The sequence below is a fragment of the Notamacropus eugenii genome, chromosome 3 (genome assembly GCF_028372415.1).
Source record: "Notamacropus eugenii isolate mMacEug1 chromosome 3, mMacEug1.pri_v2, whole genome shotgun sequence".
Classification (NCBI taxonomy): Eukaryota; Metazoa; Chordata; class Mammalia; order Diprotodontia; family Macropodidae; genus Notamacropus; species Notamacropus eugenii.
In genome coordinates, this window is record NC_092874.1 from 95997629 (window position 1) to 96012592 (window position 14964).

The 14964-nt window shown below is 37.2% G+C and overlaps 1 protein-coding gene across 1 annotated transcript; it reads right to left on the minus strand.

Moving 5' to 3' along the window:
- Positions 1-2368: 2368 nt before the first annotated feature.
- On the minus strand, positions 2369-14964 carry LOC140533019 (GTPase IMAP family member 9-like). Its single transcript, XM_072652276.1, has 2 exons — positions 10895-14964; positions 2369-4972 (listed from the first exon to the last, which is right to left on the minus strand). Exons 1-2 carry the CDS (start codon positions 10925-10927, stop codon positions 4064-4066), a joined length of 942 nt encoding a protein of 313 aa, XP_072508377.1. The 5' UTR covers positions 10928-14964; the 3' UTR covers positions 2369-4063.

The window sequence follows — 14964 nt, forward strand, 5'->3', positions numbered from 1 at the left end:
AACAAAAACTAAAATGGTGGATCTAATGACTTCTTGGTTTTCCTTTGTGAAAATGACATCCTTGAACAGGTGGAGGAAATAAGGAGGTAAAATTTTAAGTTGGACCTGTTTTTTATCAAGAAAGAGAAATGCATTGCTTGGATAGAAATAATGGGAGCTTCGGAAGAGAGTACTCCAAGTTAGATTTTTTTACAGAGATGACAAAATCCAATATCCTATATTTTAGGACAGCAGTTTCCAAAGGGTTCAGAGAAATAATTATTCATTGTTTATTGTTTGTCTTACATTCTTGAAGAGGACCATGACATCAGGAAGATGATGTTATGACTTACAAGTAAATTGGATTTAAGTGATGAAGGGCAGCGCAAAGCCACCAGTGTTACTCTCTCCTCCAAAGCCATCTGGGTCTATTGACAACATATAGGTTAGGATGACTAGAGATGGTGAGAAATGATAAGTAGGATATGAGGACATGGAATTCTCTGGAAGAAGTCATCCTAAGAGGAATGAAGAGACTATCAGAGTGAAACTTCAGAGACAAAAAGAAAAACAATTTTGATGAAAAGGAAAAGGAAAAATTGTCCAAAGTGACATTGACAGATAGAAAACTATTGCAGGGGCAGAGACAGGGCATAGCCAGTCTAGGAGGAGTTCAACTGGGCTACAGCTTTTGGAAAAAGTGATATATTATCGCAAAATTTTCCATTTTCATTAATTAAAATTGTTAATTAAATGCTAAGTTCACTTCTTTTTACCTATTGAAAGATTCATACTGACAATACCCTCTAAATTTTAGAATACTAGAACAAAGCCTTGATCACCCTACCCCAATTATAGCTCTGTTGGCAGTCAAAAGAAAATGGTAATTTGATCTTAGACTGAACAGAGAGGTGTAGCATACTGGGCAAAGGAAGAGGTGGCTCTTTGGTATTCTATTCCAGTCAGATCATACCTAGCGTATTCTTTCAATTTTAGATGCCACATTTTATGAAGAACATTGATAAGCAATAGTGTGTCCAAGAAAGGGACAATTAAAATTGTAAAGAATCATAAGATTATGTTATATGAGTGAAGTAGCTATGGATTATTAGTCAATCAGTCAAGCATTTATTAAACATTTACTGTGTACTAGCACTATGCTAAGCATTACTGCACTAGTGTAGGTGAGAGTTGATGAGGTTCTGAATTAGGATGGTGACTTAGTGAATAGAGATGGGGGATACGTAGAAAAGATGTCATGAAGTTTAAATAATAAGAATGGATATGAGCAATCAGATTAAGGAGCTGATAATTCTGGTCACAGGCCCATGTGACTAAGAAGACACAGTAGAAGTGCAGAAGACCCTTCAAGATGGTGAAATGGGAGGAAAAATGCAGCCCAGCTTGCAGCACAAGAACTGTAACAGAGAGCTAAGAAAAAAGGCATTCTGAGCATGGAAACTGACAGAAAAACTACATTGGATCACCTTTCTGGCTCAGAATCCCAAATGTGACACAAGCTTCTCCCTCCTCCTCTCTACCTTCTGGCTTCCCTCATTTCCAACTGAAATCTCACCTTCTACAGGAAGCCTTTCCCAATCCTCCTTAGTATTTGTGCCTTCCCTCTGTTATCTTCTGTCTGTTCTTTATGTATACCTTGTTTTTGTATATTTGTTTGCTTATTGTGCTGACTCCTTTACCCTCCTTCCAGTTACCTTGTGAGCTCCTTGCGAGCAGGATTTGTATTTTACTCTTTTTTTTTGTATCCCCAGAACTTAGTACAGTGCCTGGCACATGGTACATGCTTAATAAATGTATATTGACTGAGAAAAATTCTTGAAAGAAAACTATTACATAATAGAATGAATAAATTATTTTGGTCTGATTTTTAAAAAGAGATATAGAAGTGCTCAGTGGAATAGCTTAAGTGTTCAACATGCAGAAGCAAATATAGTAGTATAATCTTTGGTAAACCCCTAAACATCAGTTACTAGGGGAAGGATTCACCATTCGATGAAAACTACTTGTAAAATCACTTGGTAGGCTGGTAGTTTTTAGACCAAACATATCATACTACATACCAAGATAAGCTCCAAGTGTTTACATCACCCAGATGTTAAAAGGTCACATTTAGAGGAATAAGGCTCTATAGATGAGGGAAGAGTTCATAACTAAATAAGTGAAAAAGATAGTGAATCAAGATAAATTAAAAGTCTGTGCACAAACAAATGTAATACGACAAGTAAGAAGGAAAATACAATGGGGGGGAAATTTTTACAAGTTTCTCTGATAAGAGTCTCATTTTCAAGATATAGATAAGTAGTGAAAGGATATGGACAAGAAACTTGCTTTTATTTTTAAATTATTATTTATTTTTTTTAACATTTTTTTCTTTAAATTTTTGAGTTCCAAATTTCTCTTTTCCTCCCATTTCCTCCCACTAAGTAGGTAAGCAATATATCAACTATACAGGTGAATTCATGCAAAATATATTTCCATATTGGCCATATTTCAAAAAACAACAGGAAAATCAAGAAATTGAAGAAATTGTATTTCAGTTTGTACTCAGAATTCCTCACTATTCTCTCTCTGGAGGCTATCATTTTTTTCATCATAAGTCCATTGAAACTGCCTTGTATCATTTTCTCACAGTAGCAAAGTCTTTCACAGTTGATAATCATTACAACATTGCTGTTGCTGTGCTCAATGATCTCCCAGTTCTTCTCACTTCACTTTGCATCAATTCATATAGGCCTTGCCTCGTTTTCTGAAACTACCCATTAAGGTCTGTTTACCTCAATTACTTCAACTATAAAATGGGAAAAATAATAGTGCTCTTTCATATATGACTGTCTTTAGGACCAAATGAGGTAAAAGCACTTAGCACAATACCTGACACATAGTAGATTATTTAAATGTTTATCTCCTTGATGTTCCTCATTCCATCTTCACAAGGTGCTGTCTACTTTCTCTACTCACAAAAGGACAACACTGACTCAAGGGAATTTAAATCTCAGATAATTCTAGCCTCCCTTGTCCCTCAGTCACCATTAGAAGAATTCTATACTACTCAATGAATCTGGGAAGAAAAAAAACCCTCATGGACCTCAGATCCTCGAATATCCCAGTCAATGAGATGCTATTGGAATATTCCATGTCAGCGACACAACTTGGCTGAATTCAACAATCAACAAGCATTTATTAAACATCTGCTATGTGATAGACATTGCTAGAACTGGGGATACAAGTATAATGAATGAAACAATATCTAGCAATGAGACATTTTGTGTAGGCCAAAGTAACAGTCAGGAACCTCTGGATCATAGCAGTTAGACAGGAACAGACACAAAGTGAAGGTAGAGCTGAATGCTTAGGAGGAGAGAGAATAGTTTTGGTTTATTTGTGAAGTGTGGAGGTGGTACATGGAAAGAATTAGTAAACATTTGAGACCCACACCATCTGGAGATCCAGGAATCAGACTCAAGACGATATGCAGTGAGGGAGCTGCCCAGGGAGCGATTTGAATTCTATAATGGTGGGACCTAAGAAGCAAATGAACAAACCATCACCAACTCCTGGTCCTCCTCATTCCATAGATATTTCTCCCATGCCTAAAGGGCCTCAGTTTTCATTTATTTACATAATTATTCAGAACTAATTACTTATTTCCATAAAGGACTCTATACTTGAAGTCCAGGTCTCTAGGCACATACTAAGTAAAGGCTCAGAAAAAACAACTGGTTAATTCAATTCTGGTAATTTTATAATGTGGTAAATTCCTGGTGGGGGCTCCACCCCCAAAACAGAGTGTTCCTTGTTTTGAAAATCTCTTATCTTTGACTGAAATGAAGGGAATTAAGACCCAATTCTATCCATTTCATAAGTTTATAATTCTGCGCATCCAGGATAGAATTGGGAACCTGTGGCCTTCTACATCCTTAAGTCCAACTTTTTGACTGAATATACTTAAGGATTTAGAAGGCAACATGTGGCCTTAAGGCCACAGGGTTCCTACCCTTGATCCAAGATATCAACATTCATAAAGAAATTAGTGAAAAATAAAACCAACAAACCAAGTAGCCCTTCATTCCTTGAACCAACCATGAATTTTAGAAATCACACTCTTAATGAACTGAAAAGTTTTTTCAAATATAGACTTCTCAACCTCTGTGTTTATGTTTTTCATTTTTTCTTCATATTGCCCCTCCACCTTTTCTTCTTTGTCTTGCTTTTCCTTTTTATCCTTTTCTGTCAGAGGACCTTTGTTAGCATACTCTTGTTCTATAATTTGCAGATCATTTTCTCTTTGTTTGGTATAGATTTCCTTCAGGTCCTTTCTCCTGTTTTTCAGAGACTCATGAGTTTCCTGGTATATTTTTTCGGAAAAGTATTTCCCCTGATTATCCTGCACCATTTTCTCGATTATTTTTAGCAGCATATTCTCTCGGGCTTCTGTTTCATTGCCCTGAGCTTTATTATTGAAGGCACAGTATCTTCCTCTACACTCTTGCACAAGACTTTGGAGGTTCTCATCAGACTCTTTCACAAAGTCCTCTAGTGGATCTACCAAGTTCTCTTTCCTAGTGAACAAGATGACCATGTGGTTCATGGCTAATTCCCCAAAGAGTGCCTTAATCAAAGAGACAGCGTGTTTTGCTCCATCAGTGTATCGATCCAGTTGCTGAACCAGAATGATAGCATGCAGCCCTAGGCAGGAATAGATAACACAACGACTGATCTCATTGCACGTAGTTTCTAGGCTTTCTTTTGTGTCAAACAGCCCAGGCGTGTCAACAACTATGAGCTCTTTCCCTTTCCAGGTTCCAACATCTTTTTGACAGGTCTTGGTCACAGCATGTGGTGAGATTTTAGATTTAAAAACTGCCTTCCCAAGGATGGTATTCCCTGTTGCACTTTTCCCATTTCCAGTTTTCCCAACCAAGACAATACTCAGCACACTGGCCTGATCAGTATCCACATCCTCATCATGGAACTGTGGGGGAAAATTTGGCCAATTCAGTACTTTATGTGATGGTTAACAGTTATGAGTGGGAACTACAGAAGGTTAGTTATTAAAAATAAAAATATCATTTTCTGGGGTTTTTGATCCCAATCTGGCCTGAAATCCCAGATTGTCAAGGATTGACTTTTGAATCAATTTTAGAAGAAGTAGACTGAGTTTGAAAAGAAAAAGAACTTTCTCATTCAGATCTGTAAATGGATATGTATAGATTAGCATAAATCTAATGCTTTTAAAGATTAGTGGAAAGATACTCAATTGTACTTTACTTCTTTTTAAAATGTATCATGTCATTTAGCATGGTACTTACTCATTTACAGAAACAATGTGGTGTAGTGAATAGAGAGCTGACCTTGGAGTCAAGATGTCCTGGGTTCTAGCCCTGTCATTTCTGACACATGCTTTCTTTGTGACCTTGGGCAAGTTACTTGAATTTGTAGTCTTAAAGAAAACTTTAAGACTGTGAGGTGCAAAGAAAGAACTAGTTTGCATCAGTAGAGAGAATTTCCTCACCTCAGGCCTGAACTATTGAGTATTCTCCCCTATCCTTCAAGTCTCTCAGCACTCCCTCTTCCACTCAGTAGTCACTGTGATCTTCCTACAGCACACATCTGACCCCGTCAGTCTGGGCAGCTTCTGGTTGACAAAATTTTCCTTCCTTCCTTCCTCACTCTTTCTTTATTCTTTCCTTCCTTCTTTCCTTTCCTTCTTTCTTTGTTTTCTTTCTTTCTTCCTTCCTTCCTTCTTTCTTTCATCTTTCACAAAACCTTAAATGCAGTTCACTCTGAAGCTCATAGATTGAAGCACAATAGGTCTATGCCCAAGCTCCACTTAATGGCTATATTTTGGGTCCTCCTGACTTAGAGTGAATGTCAATGGTAACTATTTCTCTTTAGAACAACAACCCCGAGGGTCTTCCCCTCCCAGCTTGATCTTTTTTTCTTTTTTTGTACTTAAACAGGCCATCCCTTGACTCACTTCTTAAAGAGACCTATTCATTGAAGGATGGTTGCTTCACTCTAAGTGAGTACCAGAAAAGACCTTAACCTAAAAGGGACAAGGTCTCCCATTACATCTTGAGCCACCTTCAGTCATTCTGATGAATATCTGCTCCCTGGATCCAGATGGCTCTGGAGAAGAAAGTGAGTCTGATGACCTTGCACAGCCCTCCCTCACTCAAATCAAAGTCACTCAGATGAAAATCATCACTTCCCTGATGTCATGGTCCTCCTCAAAAATGAAGAACAAACACAGCTCAAAGACCACGTCAGTCTCTCCCCTATCAGAAACATTCTAGCTGCTCCCTATTACTTCTAGCATCAAACAGAAATTCCTCTTTTTTGGTACTTGAAGTCCTTCAGAACCTGGCTCCTTCTTATTTTTCCAGTCTTTTTAAACCTTAATCCTCTTCAGAAACCAGTGATATCAGAATCCTTACTGTTCTTTATGCAAAATATTCTATGTTCACCCTCTTTGCATTTTCATGAACTGTCCCTCATTCCTTGAATTCTCTCTCTTCATCTCCTGGCTTCTTGCAAATTTCTGCTAAAATCCCACTCTTTGCAATCTTACTGCCTTTGTTCTGAGAGGATCTCCAATTTGTGCTATATATAACATTTGGGAGAGTTGCTGGTATGTTATCTCCCCTGTTAGATGGTGAACTCCTTGAGGGCAGGGACTACTTTTGCCTTTCCTTGTGTCCATAGCACTAAGCCCAATTTCTGGCACACGTTAGGTATTTAATAAATGTCTGCTGACTTGACAGACTTCTCTTTGCTAGTTAAGCCACAGGTCTAGTCCCTGTTCATATCCCACTTAATCATTCATTTGATTTTTATGTTTCATGGTTTTGATTTATTTTAAGAAGCTTGATTTCATGCTATTTGGGGCAATGCTGTGGTTTGAGTATAAGAGTCAGAAGACCTGGGTTCAAAAATTGATAGACATTCACTGGACATATCACTTGACAGAACTTGGCATACATCAATAATTTAGAGTGCTTGTTTATGACTTGGTTATAACTGATTAACCACTGTTTGCTAATGGGAATATTTACTAATTGTAGGTAAAGTACATAAAAGGCCTAGAGATGCTATTGAGTGGTACCTTAAAACTCTAAATCCCTGAAGTCAAATGTCAAAAATCAGTGTGCTACATACAATCTGTTAATTATTACACATCATTGTCTTCAGTTTGACTCCCCCATTAGACCTAAAGATCCTTGTCAATCAGTGCCCTGTCTTCTTCTTCCCTTGTCTTCCTAAAACAAGAATGGATGCACAGTTGGTGTTTGCTCGGTATTCTTGGATTGAATGATTGTCTTTTCTCCCTTAACCACAGCTCTTTGTCTCCTATATTTCTATAGTTACAGTAGATTTGGGTTTAGCAATTGATTGGTTTGTCTCTCAAGGTCCTTACGCTAACAATAGGCTGGTAGTTTTCCCTGAATCAGACCCAACAGGGAAGAAAACTCCTCTCTACCCATCTTCCCAATTGCCTAGGTGAGGTTGGCCTTTGTCTAAAATGTAGGGTGAGTAAACTTCCCTTTTAGCGTCCTCCTGCTTCCCTTTACTGAGTTTCTCTTTTTTTTTTTTTTTGTGACAGCCCTCTCCAAACAGATATCCCATAAGCATTACACTGAGCTTAGTGCCCAGACCCACAATGTCAACTGTCAACACAAGCTATAACAGTTCTATTTTCCTATTCTTGTTTGACTTTTGAATCTCTGACAAAACAATTCATGATGAGGTAGTCATGGCAGATCATGGTATATAAAATTACCTCTCCTTGGTTTATTTGCGTTAACTTCATTTGTCTAGAAAATAATTAGTTGTAAAGAGCAAAGTTCTGAGGGTAAGATTTCATGCATTAAGACAAGATGAAGGTGATGATATTTTGAGGAAGAGAGGCTATTCATGACTCATCACACAAGGACATGACTAACTTCTCCCTTTATGTTTAAGCTCCGTCATGTCTCTGACCGATTAATTTTTCCCTTCTAGATTGGCTGGAGAACATTCCAGCTACAATACCTGGCCATGACCCTACCTGAATTATGAGACTAAAGTGAGTATGATCCCAACCTCATAGTATCTGTAGATGGGGTTTCAAGCTTTCTTTCATAGGAAGTGAAGAATAATGCCTCATATTTATAAGATGACTACAACTGTTTCAAATCACATCTGAATTAATTATTTTATTTCAACCTTCACAGGGACATTGTGAATAGAGAGAACATTAATTGTTATGAAGAACTTGGGGGCTATAGTGGTCAAAAGACCAAGAACAATAATTCATTGCCTATAGGACAAAGTATAAAATTCAAAGCCTGCCTGAGTCTGGCCCCAGTGGATTTTTACAAGCTTCTCTAAAGCACTCTACAATGCCATCCTTCCAGGCACCTGGGCTCACAACCTAGGAGTGACCGTCAACACACCCTGCATTCTCTATCACTCTCAGAATTCAGTACCAAGACTCTCTGTACCCAGACCACAACATCTCCTAAATGTCACCTTCTCTCTGCTCACATAGCCACTAGACCATGGCAGGCTCATATCTACCACCTAGGCTTGGGCTATTGTAATAGCTTTTTAATTAATCTCCTGGCTTCAAATCTCTCCTAACTCTAATCCCTCTTCCACTCAACTGCCAAATTGAATTTTCTAAATTGCAGGCATAACTGTGCTATTCCTCTACTCAATAAGCTGTAATCAAATATAAGATCCTCCCTTTGACGTTGAAATCTTTGACAACTTTACCCCTCCTTCCTTTTCCAGACTTGTTACATTTTTCTCCACCAGATGGACTCTGTGACACAGTGACACTGGTCTTCTTTCTACCTATTTCTCCAACAGGATGCTCCATCTCCTGCCTCCCTTTCCTTTTCACTAGCTGTTGCATGGTAAGCTCTTCTTCGCAAAAGACTCTTGGCTGCCCTGTCTTCCTTCAAGACTCAGCTCAGGTGCCACATTCTGTAGAAGACTTTTCCAACTCCCAATCTCCCAACCCCACTGCTTTTCCTCTGAGATTAACTTCTGTTTGTACCATACCTATCTTATATGCACAGAGTTGCATCTTGTCTTTCCCATTAAAATATGAACCCTTCTAGGGCACATACGGTGGTTTTTTAGGGTTTTCACAATATCTGGCATATACCAACTGTGCCTAAAAATACATACTGATAGACTATGTCCCCATACTCCATAGTACACAAAAAGTAAATGACACGCTACTCCCCCAAATGACTAATTTCTTTTTCCTGATCTCAATCCTTTGTTCTTGTTATTCTTTACATCTAGACAATATTTTCCCCAGACTTCGCCTATCAGAATCTTACCCATTCTTCAAAGCTTAGCTCACATTCCAGCTCTTCCTTGAGGCCATCCCTAGTCACCTTGGCTAAAAGTGATTTCTCTTCCCACTGAATCAGCCCAGAATTTTTTATATATCACTTGAATAGTCCTTATCTTGTACCACCTCTTATCTGTCATTTGTGAATATGCCCCAGTTTTCTGAGTTTTGATGTCTTCAACTATCTGTCAGTTCCCAAACTTATGTGGTCTGCCACCTTCTTTTCAAAAGAAATTACTCAGTGTCCCTCTGGAAATCTTAGAAACTAGGAAAGAAGTCTCAAAATTAAGTGTACTATTGCATTCATAGCTACTACCACTCCAAGGTCTTTCCAGTGCCCCCCAGGAGATATTATCGCTCTCTTTGGGGAGCACTGAATTCTATACAATGAATAGGGTGGGCAAAACAATCTCTGTAGAACCTTCTAGTTCTGTAGATCTATGACTTAAGTGTATTGACACATAGCACTGTCCTTTTATCTCGGCAGATTAAGAAACAGAATTTGTTGAAAGAAGGCTTCTTTAGTGGGGAAATGATCAGCTGTGAAGTGGAAGAGAAGGTTCCTTTTCTTCTAAGGTAATTCCTTCATCACTGATTCTTCTGGGCTGAGTTCACATTCTATTAAAATGCAAATAATCTTTTCTGGAAAGGAGAGTCTAATAAAGTAATCATAAAACATTCACTTCTTATTTAATAATACTAGCTGTCATTTATACCCTGCTTTACAAATATTATCTCATTTAATTATTACAGTAACCTTAGAAGGTATTTATAATTATTATGCCTGTTTTAGAGATGAGGAAATTGAGGCAAGCAAAGATAAGTGACTTACCAGGGATAACATAGCTTGTAAGTGTCTGAGGAAGATTTTGATTCAGGTCTTCCTGATTTCAGTCCAGTGCTCTAACCACTGAACCTCCTACCTGCCTGCCCCTAGGAAGTGATAAATTGGTCAGATGAACTATTAGCTGAGAATAGGACATTGAAGGGGAGATAGCTATGATGTCCAAGTGTGGATAGCAGAAAAGAGAACAAAGAAGGGCTCAAGATGGAGGAACATTTGATTTCTGAGGCTCTTTAGAAGGAGGGTTGAAAGCAGATAGGGAGTAGTAAGAAGTAGGAAATCACAGGAAGGGGGATTGGTGAAAGAAGGGAACAACAAGGATGTCAGGGGCCCCTCATTCCAGATTTGAACTGAAGCCCAAGACGATGATATGGTATTAAATGTTCTAATTTCAGAATTTTATTTTTGTGTTTCACTTTGAGTTCAACTCTAGGTTGCTAATGCATTCTTAGAAAGTAATTACTGTGCCTTTAAATCTGGGGGTTAAAAAAAGTTTAATTGACAGTAAAGTGGAATGTTGTTTCTTTTAGAGCAAAATGCCCATGTCATGGTGTGGGGAGACCAGGGAAAAGACTTTCCATGGTCCTTCATGAGCAGGAATCCCTAACCTCCATGTGTCTGGTGGCATTTTCATGTAGCAGGAGATAATTAACTTGGATCTAGCTCCAAGTACTGAGGGAGCTGAGGAAAGAGATACTCACTGAGGTAGCAGGTCGATTGGATGTAGCAGCCATCTTAGAGGGTTTGGGAGGAAGACAAAGAAAAAAAGTTTAAGTTTAGGCAGTTAGAAAAACAATCATAATCAATCAGAAAGTTTCTAGTGCTCTATTCAACTAGTGGGTAGGCATATCACCAAAACAATATTCACAGCACCAATGGACCAACAGAGACTATGAATATGCTGGCATAGTTCTTAATTGCAAAGTTTACCAAACTCTCCATACAGAAGACAAAAGAAAAACATTTATTCCAACACCAGAAAATCAAAGTCATCATGGCAACAATGAAATCCATCATAATAAACAAGAAGTCTATACACATTATCAGGCCTTCCAACAAAAAACACCCTCAAGCAAAATGTTCTTCTCTCACTCACAGCCAGCTGCCTGCTTTCTCTCTCTCCCTCAGATCTGACTGGTCTCTCTCACTTCTTTTCAGCTCTGCTTCACCCTTCCTCCTCCACCCCTTCTTGTTCCACCTGTTCAGCAAGCTACTCCCACCATATACTGATGTGACTCAGGCTTCCATGTGACTCAAGCAGATTGCATGTGTCTATTAATGAATGGGAAAGATTTTCCCTTTATGCCAAAACACATTAACAATATAGTAGGAAGTACATTTTCCATGAAGCCTGCCCAGACCATCTTCCCTAGGAATGATCTACCCCTCTTCTGCCTTTTATAACCCATGTTGTCTGCTTTGTAGGGGATCTATTGTGACTTTTCTTGTCATTTGGCTAAATCTTGCATTTCCAATGCTCGATTAAGTGCCCTTTGAGGGCAGGGCCTGTGTCCTATACATCCCTGTGTCCTCCATCTCTGTACTCCTACTGAGCCTAGCACAGTACTTTGCACATTGTTTATAAACAAGAAATGTGTGACTTGGTCTAGAAAGACTGGCTAGATTACAGTAGGCAAAGGAAAGGAAAGAATATTCCACATATCATGGCCCCTGCCAGGCATGGCTCCATGCCCAAGCCTACCTGCTGGTATCACTGACTGCTCTATGACTCAGATATTTTCCTTTTCTAGGTATATGACACTACATTAAGAAAAGGTACCTTTTTCATTTATTTGTAAAGTGCATATTAATGATTACTGAGTGGTTTGCATAGAAGCTAAACAAAGGAGGGACAAATAGTAAGATGGCCTTTGTGTTCTTCCAGCGATGAAAGTATTTCATTAGTCCTAACTAGGACTTCTGGTACATGGGATCAATTTAGTTAAATGGGGTGGGGAAGGAGTGGAGAGCAGAGAAAGAGGTGATCTTAAAGATTTTAGTAGACTGGAAGCAGAGGTTATGAGAACTTAGGGGATTCAGGACCCAGCAGAACAGTGAATTTGAAGGGATTGAAGACTGAGTAGGGGAAGAAGCCTCCAAATCTGGCACTGAGTGTATTAAGGAGACAAGGGGTGGTGGTGGAAAGATTTGGGGTCTATGGAGTACAACCACAAAGAGCTAGATGAGGATGAAGGGAACTACCATGGAGGAAAGGTGTTTTCTAAGTGATGATGACAGAAAAAAGTTCTGAAAGTATCACTGAAAAGCCTGGGGAATATCACTACTCTGCTCTGCCAAGTCTGTTGGGACATGAGACAATGAACAGCTAGATTTGGAGAAGGTGTCAAGCAGCTGGATGATGCAGAGTCTCCAGGAGAAAGCTTTATGTGCTGAGGATACAAATGCCAAAATGAAACAGTTCCTGCCCTCAAAGAACTTGTAAGTTAGTTAAGAATTTAGTTCTGCAGTTAGCCTGAGTGACTTTAGCTTACTTCACCTGAAATTATATTTAAATGGGCAGGTTCTGAGGGCTATTACTACACTAATGAAAGGAACCAAAACTTGTAAATTACAAACACAAACAAAGGGAAGTTGACAGTTTACATGGAATCTAAAAAAAAAGAGAAATTAAAGAGAAGAATATATGGTTTCTTTGTCATTGTTCCATAACGTCAGATGCTAGAATGGGAAAAGAGTTGAATTTGTAACCAAGCAAACTGGGTTCAACCAGGCATACTGCACTCATGTTTTGTGACCCTGAGCTAAGTTCTAAATTCTATGATCCTAATATTGTAATGACTAATACCAATTACTAGACAGAAATATCCATAGATCAAAGGGCAATTCCTCCAGCAATCAGAAAGGGAAATTTCCCTAATGAACATTCTGCTACTTTTTGCAGTAGTAAAAAACTAGAAATAAAAGAGTCTCCCATTAATTGAGGAATGGCTAAACAAAATGTGGTACATGAATATAAAGGAAATAAAACTATGCTTTCAAAAGCAATGGTTATGTATCCATTTTGACATTATTTTGATAAATGGTGTAAGAAATCAGTACATGCCCAATTTCCACCATACTGCTTTCCAGTTTTACCAACAATTTTTAAATCAAATAATGAATTCTTATCCCCAACTCTTGTCTTTATATTTATCAAGTACAAGATTAAAATATTTATTTGCTGCTGTAAATTGCATGTTCACTCTATTCCATTGATCTACCTTTTTTTTTCTTACCCAGAACCAGTTGGATATTTACTGCCTTGTAGTTTAAGATCTGGTAATCCTAAATCTCCTTCCTTTACACTTTTTTCATTATTTCCTTTGAAAATTTTGACTCTTTGTTCTTCCAAATAAATTTTGTTATTTTTTCTAACTCAAGAAAATGATTTTTGGTAATTTAAATGATATGGCATTGAATTTGTAAACTAGTTTTGGCAAATTTGTCATTTTTATTATATTCACTCTGCCTATGGATGAATAATTAATATTTTTAGTTATTTTAATCTGATTATATTTTTAGAAATCTTTAGAAACAATTTTGTTCATATAGCTCTTGGGTTTGTTTTGACAGATGTAGTCCCAGGTATTTTATACCATCTTAAGTTATTTTAAATAGAGTATCTCTTACTATTTCTTCTTGCTGATGTTGTTTGTGATATATATGGGAATGTTGATGATTTATTTTATATCCTGTTATTTTGCTAAAATTATTAATTATTTCAACTAACTTTTTAGTTCAGTCTTTAGGATTTTCCAAGCATGTTATCACATCATAAAAAAAAAAGAGATAATTTTATTACCTCATTCCTTATTCTGATTCCTTAAATATCTTTTTCTTCTCTCAGTGCTTTTGCTAGGATGTCCATAAAAATACGGAATAATACTGGTGGCAGCTGGCATCTTATTTTCACATCTGATCTTACTAAGAAGGTTTCTAGCTTATCACCACTACAAATAATGCCTGCTGAAATTTTTAGATAAATGCTTTTTATCAATTTAAGGGAAAAATTCATATATACCAATACTTTCAAGTGTTTTTAATAGAAATGAGAAGTGTACTCTATAATTTTTTTCTATATCTACTGATATAATCATGATTTGTTTTTCTTTTATTATTGGTATAATCAATTACATTAATAGATTTCCTTATGTTAAACCATCCCTGCAATCTTGGTATAAATTGCACTAGGTCACAATATATAATCGTTATAATATATTGTTATAATCTTTTAGATAGTATTTTATTTAAGATTTTTGCATCCATATTCATTAATGAAATTGGTCTATAATTTTCTTTCTCTTTTTTTACATTTTCCTGGGTTAGGTACAGGCATTATATTTGTTTCATACAAGGAGTTTGCCTATTATTACAAATAATTTATTAAATATTGAAATTAGCTGATCTTTAAATATTTGATAGAATTCACTTATAAATCTGTCTGGTCCTGGTACTTTTCTTAGGGAGTTCATTTATAGACTGTTCAAATTTGTTTTCTAAAATAAGTCTGTTTAGATATTCTATCTCCTCTTCTGTTAATCTAGGCAATTTATATTTTTGTAAATATTCTTTCATTTCACTTAAATTTTTAAATGTATTAGCACATAATTGTGCAAAATAACTCCTTATAATTGCTTTGACTTCAACTTCATTAGAAAAACAAGCAATGGTCATAATGAATCCAGAGTAGCATGAAAACACATAAGCTGTCACAAACACGAAATATGCACAAAGGGAAACAACATGAAAATACATAGGAATAATGACCACA